Source organism: Pectinophora gossypiella, chromosome 21 (assembly GCF_024362695.1).
Source record: "Pectinophora gossypiella chromosome 21, ilPecGoss1.1, whole genome shotgun sequence".
Classification (NCBI taxonomy): domain Eukaryota; kingdom Metazoa; phylum Arthropoda; class Insecta; order Lepidoptera; family Gelechiidae; genus Pectinophora; species Pectinophora gossypiella.
Genome location: NC_065424.1, coordinates 6500165 through 6513949, shown reverse-complemented (window position 1 = coordinate 6513949; position 13785 = coordinate 6500165). Strand labels below are relative to the sequence as shown.

The 13785-nt window shown below is 38.0% G+C and overlaps 1 protein-coding gene across 1 annotated transcript in view; it reads left to right on the top strand.

The window, feature by feature from the left end:
• LOC126376535 (protein P200-like) overlaps window positions 1-13785 on the top strand; it is a 47547-nt gene that overhangs the window by 26416 nt on the left and 7346 nt on the right. The window contains exons 2-4 of the mRNA XM_050023993.1: window positions 6982-8241; window positions 10541-10747; window positions 11857-12019. Coding sequence (XP_049879950.1) covers window positions 6996-8241; window positions 10541-10747; window positions 11857-12019 — 1616 coding nt within the window. The 5' untranslated portion in view covers window positions 6982-6995. The remainder of the gene's footprint in view (window positions 1-6981; window positions 8242-10540; window positions 10748-11856; window positions 12020-13785) is intronic.

Genomic DNA, 13785 nt, shown 5'->3' with positions numbered 1-13785 from the left:
TGGAATTATTGTTTGGGGAAATTGCTGTGAGGTAGATGATATTTTTATTGTCCAGAAAAAAATTGTGAGAATAATAACTAATATTAAACAAACAGAGTCGTGTAGGGCGCATTTTAGAAAACATAAAATATTGACCCTTACATGTATTTATATATTAGAATGTAGTAAATTCATAAATAAACACCCCGAACTATATTCGTTTATGGAGAATGATAGTAAAAGAAATAACCGGAATGAAAATAAAATAATAAAACCTTTTACCAAGATGAAGTTGGTAGCGACAAGCCCCCATCATATGGTGATCAAAATATATAATCATCTACCGAAATACATAAAAAATATAAAAAATCCTTCTTTATTTATCAAAAAATTAAAACAATTCCTAGAAAATAAGTGTTATTATACGATTTCAGAATTTTTTAATGATAAAGAAAATATGTAAAGTTCCTATTGTTGATTAATTGTAGAGAAAAATATATATATTATAGATAATAAGTACTAACTAACATATTAACACTATATAAATAATTTACTAACATAGAATAGAACACTAATATCATTTATTTTTTATTGTATCTAGTAGCCTCTCTACACTTTAAATTGCTGTGCCCTTGCAGGGTGTCACTTGTACTTTATTAATTATGTAACACCTTTTATAATAACCTGTGGCTTTGCAATAAATAAATAAATAAATAAATAGGATAGCATTTATGAAACAAATAAAAGAGAAGGTGCAGGTCGTGTCGTATCGGGAGGTGAAGGTTTTGGCGGGAAGAAGAGAGGAATGGCGATTACTCCACCGACGACGAGCGCAGCTCTTAAATAGAGAGAGAGAGACTTAAAACTGAATCATAGTAAAAAAAACGTGTTTGTAGCAGCCAGATCTTCATTTAGATATAAAAAGTTAAAAAAAAAAAACAAGAACTTTATGGCAAAAGAGAATATCAACACTTCAACTTTATTTTTTACTTTGGTCCGCTAGCCGTACTCTCTGCATTATAAACTCAACAACGCCATCTAAATGATTTTCAAAGAACTTAATCTGGAAATTCCCTCATTGGTACGGTCACGAGTACTAATATGTATACATTTTGAAACCATGTCACATTAACTTCCGACAAATTAATCCGTCATCATCACCATCATCATCATCAGCCCATTAACGTCCTCACTGTAGGGACACGGGCCTTCGCTATGGATGGATAGGGAGATCGGGCCTTAAACCACCACGCGGGCCCAGCGCGGATTGATGGTTATTAACGACTGCTAATGCAACCGGGACCAACGGCTTAACGTGCCTTCCGAAGCACGGAGGAGCTCGAGATGAAAACTTGTTTTTTTGTGGTCACCCATTCTATGACCGGCCCTTGAGAATGTTGCTTAACTTCAACAATCGCAGACCGAGCGCTTTTACCGCTGCGCCACCGAGCTCCAATTAATCCGTAAGTCTCATTAAATGTCAAATATAATAGTGCGACAGGGTTCTAAAGTTTCAGATTGATTTATGTCTTGCAATTCACTCGCTTATTACTCTAATGCTGTAGTTAAAATAATTATAATTTAAATTATATATTCTTATTCTTAACTTTTTAAACCATTGTATGTAACTCGTTTGTACACTAGCGTATTGTTCATTTAAGTTTTGTTATTGTTTTCTGTTAATTTCGGTTCAATAGTTAACGCAATCTATGATATCCTGTTATTGGCTAAGACACACTATGTAATTTAGATACTTTAACTTTACCTGTAAAACTGCTGTTGGATATCTTATGAATAAAATAAAATAAAATAAAAAGTAGGTAAGTCGGTCTTTGGAATTCGTATCAACAGTGGCTGCAAGTTGTCTTTGATTACTTGTGGCTCTGCCCACCCCATTAGGGATTACGGGCGTGAGTTTATGTATGTATGTATGTATGTAAAAAGTAGGTATATGATATTGCTCATGACTGTACACAAAACTGATCTAATAGGGAACCACTTCTGTAAACTAAGTATTGACCTAAAGTAAGTACATCTGAGTTTGATTTCCTAGTAACAAAGTACTTTGTAATTACAAATGTATAAGTATTAGTAACTGTAATTGATTAAGAGTTTAGTCTCAGTTCCTATTGCGTGAAGTGTTTGCATTGTGCGAATTAATTTGCATCATTTGTTCAGTTGATTTTTAAGTAGATATATGTTTGCGGAAAAGTTTGTAAGTAATGATAATCTAATATATCATATTATATATCAGAGATAAACACTATGCGGTTGGTATCTTACTGGATATGTCAAAAGCATATGATAATGTTTCACATCCCATTTTACTCAGTAAATTATATCAAGTAGGTATACGTGGGAAAGCCTACCACTGGATAAAATCCTACCTATCTGACCGCTCGCAATATGTACAAGTGGATCATATTGATGAGCGCGGGAAACTCAAATGCGTTGTCTCCAATAGTATCACAACAAATTGGTCTATTCCCCAAGGAAGCGTGATAGGGTGTCTCCTGTTCATCGTTTATATAAATGAGCTGCCTCGTGCTGCTCACAGTTTGTGTGTTATGTTCGCTGACGACATATCGTTACTATTTAAGTGCAACAGAATGGACCGCGATACCGATAAAAAAATTGTCCATACTTATAACTCCGTTAAGGATTGGCTACAGATTCATAACTTAAAAATTAACGCGGATAAAACTAAAATCATTCAATTTAAGCCCTACCAAAAAGTACCTTTAGATCTAAAAACAATTTCAAAAACTTTGAATGTAGAGCAGACAAACAATTTCAGACTTTTGGGAGTGTATTTGGACACACACTTGGATTGGAAGATTCATGTGGAAGCAATAAAAACAAAGCTTTCACAATTCATATTTGCACTATCTACACTTAAAAGAAACACTAATCGGGAATGTGCGAAGACTGCATACTATGCCTATGCATACTCTTGGATGAGATATGGGGTAATTTTATGGGGGAATAGTACGGATGCCGGTGATATATTTATAAAACAGAAAAAATGTCTACGAATAATAAACAATGTAAAGCCTAGGGATACCTGTAAACTGCACTTCATTAAAGAAAATATGTTAACTTTGCCGTGTATTTACATCCTGGAGTCAGCTATGTTTGTCAGAAAGCATACCAACCTCTTCGCGTTTTGTACGAGTGAGCGTCGGAAACAAAATATTGTCCTTCCGGCTCCACGTATAGAAATGTTTAGAGGAAGCCCTTTGTATCGCTGCGCACTCATTTACAACAAAATCCCTAGTATTTTAAAAGTGAACAATGATGATATCTTTAAAAGCGCCCTCAAATCGATGTTGATTAAAAAATGCTATTATACTATAAATGAATTTATGAATGACAAATTAAACTAGTATTAAATTAAGTAATTAGAATTTAAGTATGGTACTAACTGCATGCTAGTAATATAATTTTATTTAATCCTAACTTTAACTCACCATTAATATTACAATTGGAAAATGTAAATATTGTAAGTTATAATGTATTTGCCCTCTTTGCGACACCCTGACAGGGTATGTTATAATATGAATTATTATTATTAATGATGATATTGTAACATAACATGCAATAAATAAATAAATAAATAATATAATCTAATCTAGCGTACAAGATCCCACTGCTGGGCAAAGGCCTCCCCTTCCTTTTTCTTTTATCGCGGTCCTGTGCGTACTCCGGCAAGCGGCTAAGTCGTCACGCCATCTCTTCCGAGATCTACCTACCACGACGCCTGTACCCTTAAGTAAATTATGTATACGTTTTTACAACAACATTTTTTTACTTAATTTTTTCGTTTACAACAAAATATTGTTTTTACACAATATTTTAAATTTGTCAACTTTATGTAAAAAAGCTTATTTATAAGATTAATGATTACCTAAATGATAAACATGTCTGGTATTGAATGTGTTCCTCTAGTTATTAAATAATTTGTAACGTACACTCGTTGATTTAAAAGATGTGTTGCTGTTGCAGATTCTTGTCATTTCTTCTCCTCAGCCATAACACCTTGCGAAGTGATGTAAATTCAAAAATGTTACATTGACCTTCAACAAGTTTATCCATGATAATTACGTTGAATAAATTTCTGATTTCGACATGAGGCACCCAATGCGTGACGATCCGTGCCCACCACTCATGCAACAGTGGGTGCATGCGACAAACATGTCCGGCCCAATCTCACTTAAGACTGAATGATAATATTTTTTATAGGTACCTACCTAATGGTGCTAATTCCTGTAAACACCATCTAATTTTATTTTAAGTTATATCTGTCTTTTTCTTATTCACCGAAAAGGAAAGGGACGGGTAATCAACAAGCATAAAATTTATGGAACACACGTAAATTTTATGCACAAATCTAAAACAACCGTCTAAAAATTTTACATTTGGCCAATAACCCGACATAATTATGTTGACAGCACACGTCAAACGGTTTGCATACTAGTGAGATACCTTTTTGATTCGCCCGGGTTATTCATTAATTTACTCATTCTTTCTAAAATTAAGAGCTGTCAATCATCTGTCCCTCGGATTCGAACGCTCAACCACTAGACCACGGAGGCCGTTCCTTCTGAACCTACATCGTCCTTATGAAGATATGTTTTTATGTAATTTTTAAACGATCGATTGTAATATTTGTAGCAGACATCCTATTGCACAAACTAAACGTAGAATCGCTGGTATTTAACCCTTACCGACGAGTTTGACTGCATAATCGTTGTGCATGCGTCCTATGTTGTAAGATATTGCATTTACTGCATTAACGATCATTTTCAGTGATTTCTCTGCATTAGGTAAGGTTACGTTAGAATTCAGCCTCCCCCAGCGACCCCGCCGGCGTGGTCGACGATGTCCCTCAATCAGCGCTTATCGCTATCGACCCACTAGAGTCGATTAATTCTTTCAAATATTTTTCTTCTCAGACGATGCCCTGAGCCTGGGATCTGGACACCCTCAGGCCTGTTGTCTTAAACGTTGTACCGGGTGAGTTCAGCGCTCCCCATTTGTCCGGCCAAGTAGTTAATATTAATTGCGGCAAATCTACAATACGTCACGGCAAAAAAATAATCTTTCATCATAAAGTCGTCGGACTGTGAAATCAGTTACAATAACTTGACGTTTAAGCGTTCTGTCGGTCATTACTGGCCCGCACTGTAATACCAATTATAAAGTTACTGTTAATAACAGCCTTTTAATTTTTTTTTATTTTATTTATTTATTTTTTTTTTTTTTATTCATCACACACAAGTAATAGGTTTACAAAAGTTTGGAATAGCTTTGTATGATTGCCTCGAGTGTGTGATCTGGAGCCTAAGCTAGGGCGACCCTGTATTTCAGGACTCCAGGTCCCCACCCGCGAATCGCTTAACTAAAATAGGTGCAAAAGAATTGATATCAGGTCTGTGTGTGCATGTATATGTCTATATGTCTGTGTATGAGTGAGTGTGTGTGTGTGTGTGTGTGTGTGTTTGTGTGTGTGCGCGCGTGCGTGTGAGTGTGTGTGTATGTGTGCGTGTGTGGGCGTGTGCGTGTGTGCGCGCGTGTGCGTGTGTGTGTGTTTGTGAAAGAAAAAGATTATTGTAGGACTTCCAATAAGGCCTCTGTATCGTCATAATTCTTTTTGAACAGCCAATTACGAACTATGGATTTACACTGGTATCTTGTTTTATTATATATGTTTAAATGTTTATTTAATTTATTGTACAGGTGGGATGCAAGAAATTCGTATTGCCTTCGAAAGAACGTTGTGTGGTGGGTTACAGTTTTGCAGATTTTACTTAATTTACGTTGGGAAAGTTGGAGGGAGGGGTCGTATTTAAGTGTAGCATGTTTGTGCAGTATAGTATTTAGGATAAAAAGTTGTCTAATGCTAAGAACTTGACATTCCTGGTATAGTTTTTCAGTTCGGTATCGGAATGGTTTCTTTGACATGACTTTAAGAACCGATCTTTGTACACGTTCTAATTTGATTAAAGTTGTTTTGTATGTACCGCCCCAAGCAGGGATGCAGTAGCTAATTATTGATTGTGCCAGTGCTAGATAAATAGACTTAATAAGTTTTGGCTTAAGTACATTCCGGAGCATTTTAAAAATACTTTGTAGTAAGCACTTATTACTTATATGAACTCATCATCCGCTTTATGTTGATTGATTACTGCGTCCTTTAAAAAGTCTATTAAGTATTTCATAACATACGTCCTTTATCTTCGTCCTTTATCGATGCTCGAGAAATGCATTTCGGAGGTATGTGACCTAACCTGTATTGGGCTGGTTTTCCCTTCGCGGGTTAAGGCCAGACAGGCAGTCGCTTCTGTAAAAAACCCGACCTGTCATATTGTCAGGTTAGGTGAGCGGATCCTGTGAAAAACGGGATAGTGCTAAATGGGAAACGCCGATAGGGATCGCATCCGGTCACCATCAGCCGTACGACGCCCACTGTTGGGCATAGGCCTCCCCTAAGGATCTCCACGACGATCGGTCCTGCGCTGCCCGCATCCAGCGGCTTCCCGCGACCTTCACTAGATCGTCGGTCCACCTTGTAGCGGGCCTACCCACTGAGCGTCGTCCGACACGTGGTCGCCATTCTAGAACCTTTCCGCCCCATCGGCCATCGGTTCTCCTCGCTATGTGTCCTGCCCACTGCCACTTCAGCTTTGCAATTCTCCGAGCTATGTCGGTGACGTGCTTGCTTGTTGCTTGGGCTCGCATCCGGTAAAACAGGCCTGAGAGTGCTCAGTTGCGAACCTCGGCTCAGAGCGGTGTCTGAGAGGATTATATTTGAAAGAATTAATCGATCCCAGTGAGCAGAAGCGCTGAATGAGGGAAATAGTCCCCCCGAGTAAAAAAATATTCTTACTATTAGCTTTTTTTGTATCATACAATAAAGCGATCGCTTCAGTATCACTCACTCTTACCATACGCCGCCTTACCGTATTCTTACTTTACTTACCATTTTATTTCTTGTTACAGATGGACAAACCAAAATGTACCACAGGGAGAGGCGAAAAATGACGTTTCTCCTATTCAACTGCCTACTGATATCAGCAGCTCTATCAAAATCGATAGAACCGGCTGAAAAATCCACCTTAGACCCCGTCGGGGACAATTTCGAAAACAATATCATAGATTTCGATGAAGATTTTTCAGTTAAATTCAATAAGAAATATGGAGCTGTGCCTTGGGAGTCAAGTGAGAAATTTAACAAGGAAATTAATAGATATACTGTAATTAAAGATAATAATAAAGAGAAACCTAGTATAAGTGCACAAAATGACACAGATGTGAATCCTTCAAGTACAGAACAGAGTACAACAGATGAATATAGTGTTATTCCGTTAGAACTTGTTAGTACAACACAGGATACGTTACAAAGTATAATTGACAGTACAACTGAACCTGATTTGACAGTTATTCCATTGTCTACAACAGCGAAATCTGTACCAGAAATAGAAATCGAACCCACAGTAGCATTACCTACTTCCACTGAAACTGTTGAAACTACAACAGAACTAACACTCAATGATAAAGTTCTCGAAGAAAGCAATGATAGTGAGACTACGACGATCAAAAGAGAAGTAACTTCAAATATGAATGATCACACAGATGTAACAACTGATGCATTTAACATTACAACTACCGACAAAGCAGAAACCGTGCCAAACACAACAGAATACGAAACAACAACAACAATTATAACAACAGAAATTAATAAACAGTTACAAGACACGACAGAAATCATCACAACTACAACGGAAAGTTCCCGGAATCAAACAAACGTAACTAAACAATTAAAACTAAATAATACTAAAGAGGAACAAGTCAAAACAACAAATTCAACAGCTGTTATAACAAATGACCCGAAAGCAAACAACACTAAAACACAAGAGGTCTTAAACACAAACTCAAGTAGAGTAATAGAATCGTTCCACCCAGATAGCTCAGAGTCTCGTGAAGATCTTCCAAGTTTCTCAGAACTTGACGCATCAGATGAAACCGAAGTTCCTGAAGACTACTATGATAGTAAAGATGTTCTACCAACAACTGCTCCTAAGACTGATGCTCTGTCAGTTATATTTGGTCTAGCTGGAAGTGTGGTTGAGAGTGTAGTAGAAAGTGTCGCGGAGAGAGTTGTACCGAAGAGTATATTCGATTTGTTCAAGAGAATGCAGAAGCAGAATGAAGCATTAGAAGCTGAAAGGTTGAGAAGTCGAGAAGAAAATGGCGGTTTAGGTGTGTATTATATTATTATGTAATAATAATTGACGGCCACTGTGGTCCAGTGGTTGAGCGATGTGCTCACGATCCCGAGGTCCCGGGTTCGATTCCTGGCGGGGACAAATCACAAAAATCGCTTTGTGATCCCTAGTTTGGTTAGGATATTACAGGTTGATCACCTGATTGTCCAAAAGTAAGAAGATCTGTACTTCGGAAGGTAACTTTTGCATTCATATGCAAAGCTTATTTTAAAATTGCCCAATTTAATATGACTCGTAGTTTTAATATCATGTTTTTTCTGCTTATTTTTTGTTGCTTGCCATTGGAAATTTTACAATATGGGTAAGCATGTGTAACCTTCGAGTCGTTTTGCCAATACTTTCGTAAGATATTTGCAATCGGTCAACAATCGTCTCGGATTGACGAAATTAAAATAATTTTGTATTTATAATATCGAATGCATTGGTATAACTTTATGTAATAAGTCTAATAAGTAATACAAAATGGCGGTTCTTTTTTCTGTGCTTTATTGCTTACTTTGCGCTCTCCATTTGTCCCACCAAGTGTTAATGCAATATGCGGCAAATCTACAAAAGATGTGGGGAAATCAAAGAGATATTGCTTGAAAACAACTTCTTTTTTCTATTTAATAATAAAAACAAACACGACTTTTTACTGGTAGCAAATCTGATTTACTAGGCTGAATGATGTCGTTGGCAAAGGTTGTCGAACAAGGTCTGTCAACAGCTGCAGTCTCTCTCAGCCTCATGGGCCTTAGAGCATTTCACTATTAAACCCTGAATTTCTTAGATCAGTCTGTCTAGCTCGGGCTCTAAACCCCTGAATTCGACCTTATGAGTTTGAATTCATGTTTGAATCATGAACTCCTTATCGTGCCCGATAATAGCGACCTTAGTCATGTCTGTTATGCGCTCTTATGTGGCTGGCGAAACTGAACTTCGCTTTAAACACACGATCACGATGAGTCATGTCAGGGGCCTTTGGCGGCTCAATAGTAACCCTAGTGTCACCAGGGTTGATGGGTTTGGTAATCTACCTCACAATCCACACGATAGAAGAAGACACACGATCACATCCAGCGCAATAGAGCTAATGGCAATAATCTCACCCTATTACATGGGACTTACTCTCTGCCTACCCCTTCGGAAATACAGGCGTGATGTAGTGTTATGCTCACTATAGGTCTCCTATAACACCAGCACCGCGGCCCGTGCTAAGCACGTGTCACGGCATTATGGTGAGGGAGAACCTTTTTTTTTATTTTGGACGACCTCTACAATATGTAGTTTAGGTGATTGATATATTTTTAATTATATTTGTCTTATTGTTTTTTTTAAGTATATTTAAGTTTGTTAATGGTGCTAATTCCTGCTGACGGCATCTAATTTTATTTCAAGTTATACCTGTCATTTTCTTATCCGCTGAAAAAGAAAGGGACAGGTAATCGATAGGCATAAAATTTATGGAAGTCACGTCAATTTTAAGCAGAAATCTAAAACAACCGTCTAAAATTTTTACATCGGACAATAACCCGACAGAGTTAAGTAGACAGCACGTCAAACGGATTGTTGACAATCATCCGTCAGTTTCCTTTTCGGCGGATGAGAAAATGACGGGTATAACTTAAAATAAAATTAGGAGGTATCTGCAGGAATCGGGGCCATTGTGGCGTCCAATATGGAAATAAAGGTTTTTTTTCTTTCTTTCTTCTTATGTGTTATAAGTACTTACTTTAAAAATTTGTCTACCACCTAATCTGTTGTTATAATAATTGCCAACGTCATACCACATTCACACAGATAATAATCTAGGAACAGTCATATCATAACACTTGCCACACTAAGAATGACGGTTTTTTTAATCATTTCTCATACATCAGGAACTTAGGAAGTGAACTTAATAATAGGTATTGAATATTATGCAATGTCAATTTGCTCTTGGTTCACACGATAGTACTTTACATAGCAAATTGTGAGACTTCGGTGGTTTAGTGTATTTAGATTTTTTTTAATAAGTGGCTAGGTACAGGCGCCTCGGCACACCACCTGCAAGGAACTGATTGGACTTTTGCAGCTTATCGTACATTTAAACAAAAATTATGTCTATAAAACACGCTGAGTATTCAAAAGAGAATATTTAAATAAGTACTTTGAACTGATTGACTCAAAAACATATCATCAAGCTTGTAGCCCTGAAATTATGCTTGACTAAACAACAACAAAATTTTACCGGTTGGCAGCCCTCAGCGCAATTCGCTTTAAGAAACGACTCAAAACCCCTTTCATGTTTTCAGGGCAATTCGGCCGAGGGATCCTCAAGTCCATCTCCTCAGGACTCAGCAAGCCCCTGAGTCAGTTGATGCAAGGAGTAAGAGACATCGGGTCTCTGGACACCGACAGAGGGTTCGTGGGCAACGTGGCTTCAGGAGTCACCAGTGTAGCCAACGTCGCTAACTCTGTCGTCGATGCATTTAAGGATAGAGTGCAGGCTATTTACCCAGGTAAGTGGATCGACAAATCTGACTCAAAGGAAACATTTTTCAAAGCTACTCTTCTATGTCTAGGTCAAAGAGGCAAAAAAAAAACTTGACAAAGCTTCGGGAATAACGCTTATCAAATCTAAACTTAGTGGCCTCGATTCCTGCAGACACCTAATTTTATTTTAAGTTATAGCCGTCACTATCTTATCCGTTGAAAAGGAAAGGGACGGATGATTGACTATATTGAATGAATAATCCGGCAGGCATCTCGCTGATATACAACCCGTTTGACGTGAGCTGTCAACTTAATTCAGTCGGGCTATTAGCAAACATAAAATTTTAGGAGGATTTTATAAATTACTGCCTAAAATTGACGTGTGTTCTATAAATTTTATGTCTGTCGATTACCTGTCCCTTTTGGAAAATTACAGGTAAGTAAGTATAATTAAAATAAAATTGGATGGTGTGTACTGGAATTTTCCTATTTTCCCATTTCTCTTTTGTTTTGTATTTCTTGTGCGTGCAATAAAGTACCTATTTTATTTGTTATGTTAGGTTAGGTCACATATTTCCTCATTTAGTGATCCCTAGCTTAGTTAGGACATTACAGGCTGACTACATGGTGACATAGGCTACTTTTTGTCTCTTTCTAACCCCCCAATTCCGTAAAATGGGGGGTAAAAGTTTGTATAAAGCATTCCGCAATTATCAATGTACAAAGCTAAAAATTGGTATGCGGACTGTTTGTGACTAATAAAAAAACGTGCATATTTTTTTTTTTGTAAATCTGCCTCTGTCCCCTTCAGAGAGGGGGTGAAGTTTTATATGGGTTTCAAGATAGGAAGCTAAAAATTGGTACATTAGGTAAGGGGAACCGTGTAAGTCTGCGTTTCCATTGACGCGGATCTGTGCGTAGATGAGCGGAGATGTGCAGGAATCGACCAATTACCGTGAGGGAGAGAGTGATAGAGCGTCTTCGTTTTTCGCTCTCTCGAACGCTGTTTGGCCAAATCCGCACATCTCCGCTCTTCTCCGCCCATCTCCGCGTCAGTGGAAACCCGGCGTTACGCCGAATTTACGCGAGCGAAACCGTGGGCAAAAGCTAGTCTGAATTGTCTTGTATGTTCCAGGCACAGTGTGGTGCGGCGATGGCCACTCGGCAACGGCTCGCTCCAGCGATTTGGGCCTCTTCTTCTTCACAGACACCTGCTGCCGGCAGCATGATGCCTGCAAGATTTACATCAAGTCTGGGGAGACCAAGTACGGGCTTACCAACACTGGACTGTTCACAAGGTGAGGGAGGCAAATCAAAATCGCTTATCGGAACCAATCAGTTCTATTCAAATTCTGAAAAACAACAAACAATTTAGCATCACGCCTATATCTTCGAAGGGGTAGGCAGAGGTGTATAGTAGATGGGCGCGAACCTCGGCATTTAGCAATAGCATTTCGAAGGTATGTGACCTAACCTGTATTGGGCTGGTTTTCCCTTCGCGGGTTAGAAGGTCAGACAGGCAGTCGCTTTTGTAAAAAAACCGGACCTGTCAAATCGGTAAGCGGACCCTGTGAAAAACGGGATAATGCTAGGGGGATGATGATACAATTTAGGAATACCCTGCAAAACTGAACTAGTGACATTAAGATGAACCATAGTAGGTCAATAACAACCCTGACAACAGGGTTGTTTAGGTTGGTTATCCACCTCACAACCCACACGACAGATGAAGATAGTCGACAGCAGGTATTGTTAAAAAAAGATGAATTTAAAACGTGTTTATCTTGTCCATTCCATTGCAACATGGCACATGGCGCCATAACCCAGATTTTAATCATATCCCTTGGTTATGTCACAAAAGGCGACTCACGCGCAATGCGGTTACATTTTTAGTATTTTTACCTACATTAAGAGAAATAAATGATTATCTTTTTTTTAAAAGTAAGTATGTTTGTTTAAGGTCACGTTTTTGGCTTGCGTAATAGGCTAACGGCTTCTGTGGTCCAGTGGTTGAGCATTGGACTCACGGTCCGGAGGACCCGGGTTCGAATCCCAGTGGGGAGATATCACAAAAATCACTTTGTTATCCCTAGGTTGGTTAGGACATTACAGGATGATCACTTGATTATCCGAAAGTAAGAAGATCCGCGCTTCAGAAGACACGCTAAGCCTTTGGTCCCGGTTACTATTACTTGATGAAAGTGAGTAATCGTTACATGAGCCAGGCCTTTGGCGGCTCAATCATAACTCTGCCACCAGGGTGATGAGGCTGGAATTCCACCTTTTTGTCTTAGGTATATTCGAAGTTTTCACAATAAACAGATTTAGATAACAGCTTTGTCAGCAGAGATTTGTTTATATACTTAAGTAAATTATTATTGTTATTAACTGTACTAACATCAATAGGGTAGTTTCTAAATAGTGAAATCAGTTACTTTTTACTAAACGTCGAAACACGAAATTACTGTGGAATACGTATGAAAAAGCATACTGTGACGTCATAGAAAAACGTGATAAAATGTCGGACTTAATATTACGTTTTTCTTGATTAAAATTCTTAAATAAGTTTAATAGGAAAAAGAAAATGTTTTTGGTTAGTTTTAGATCTGTCTTTTTTAGTAATCAGAATTTCATAATTTGTCTTGAACTTCGTACGGTTATGAGTACTAACATGTATACACTTTGAAACCATGTCACATTAACTTTTTTGACAAATAAAACCGTAAGTCTCATTAAATGTTAAATTTGATAGTGCAACAGGGTTCTAAAGTGAGTACATTATATCGCTAATGACTGTACACTACCCAATAGGCACCCTCAGGCCGTTTATGTTAAACATTGTACCGGGTGAGAGCCTTCAGCGCTCCCCATTTGTCTGGCCAAGTAGTTAATGCCATCTGCGGAAAATCTACAATAAGTCACGTCAAAAAAAAGCATAATTTTCAATAATAAAATTTACTCATTGTTTTAAGTTTACGCGGTTATTGTCATTATGGATCTACCTACTCCACACCCGTGATCATGGCACTTGCAACAGTGTCAGTATCAGGAGTCTCATATCCCT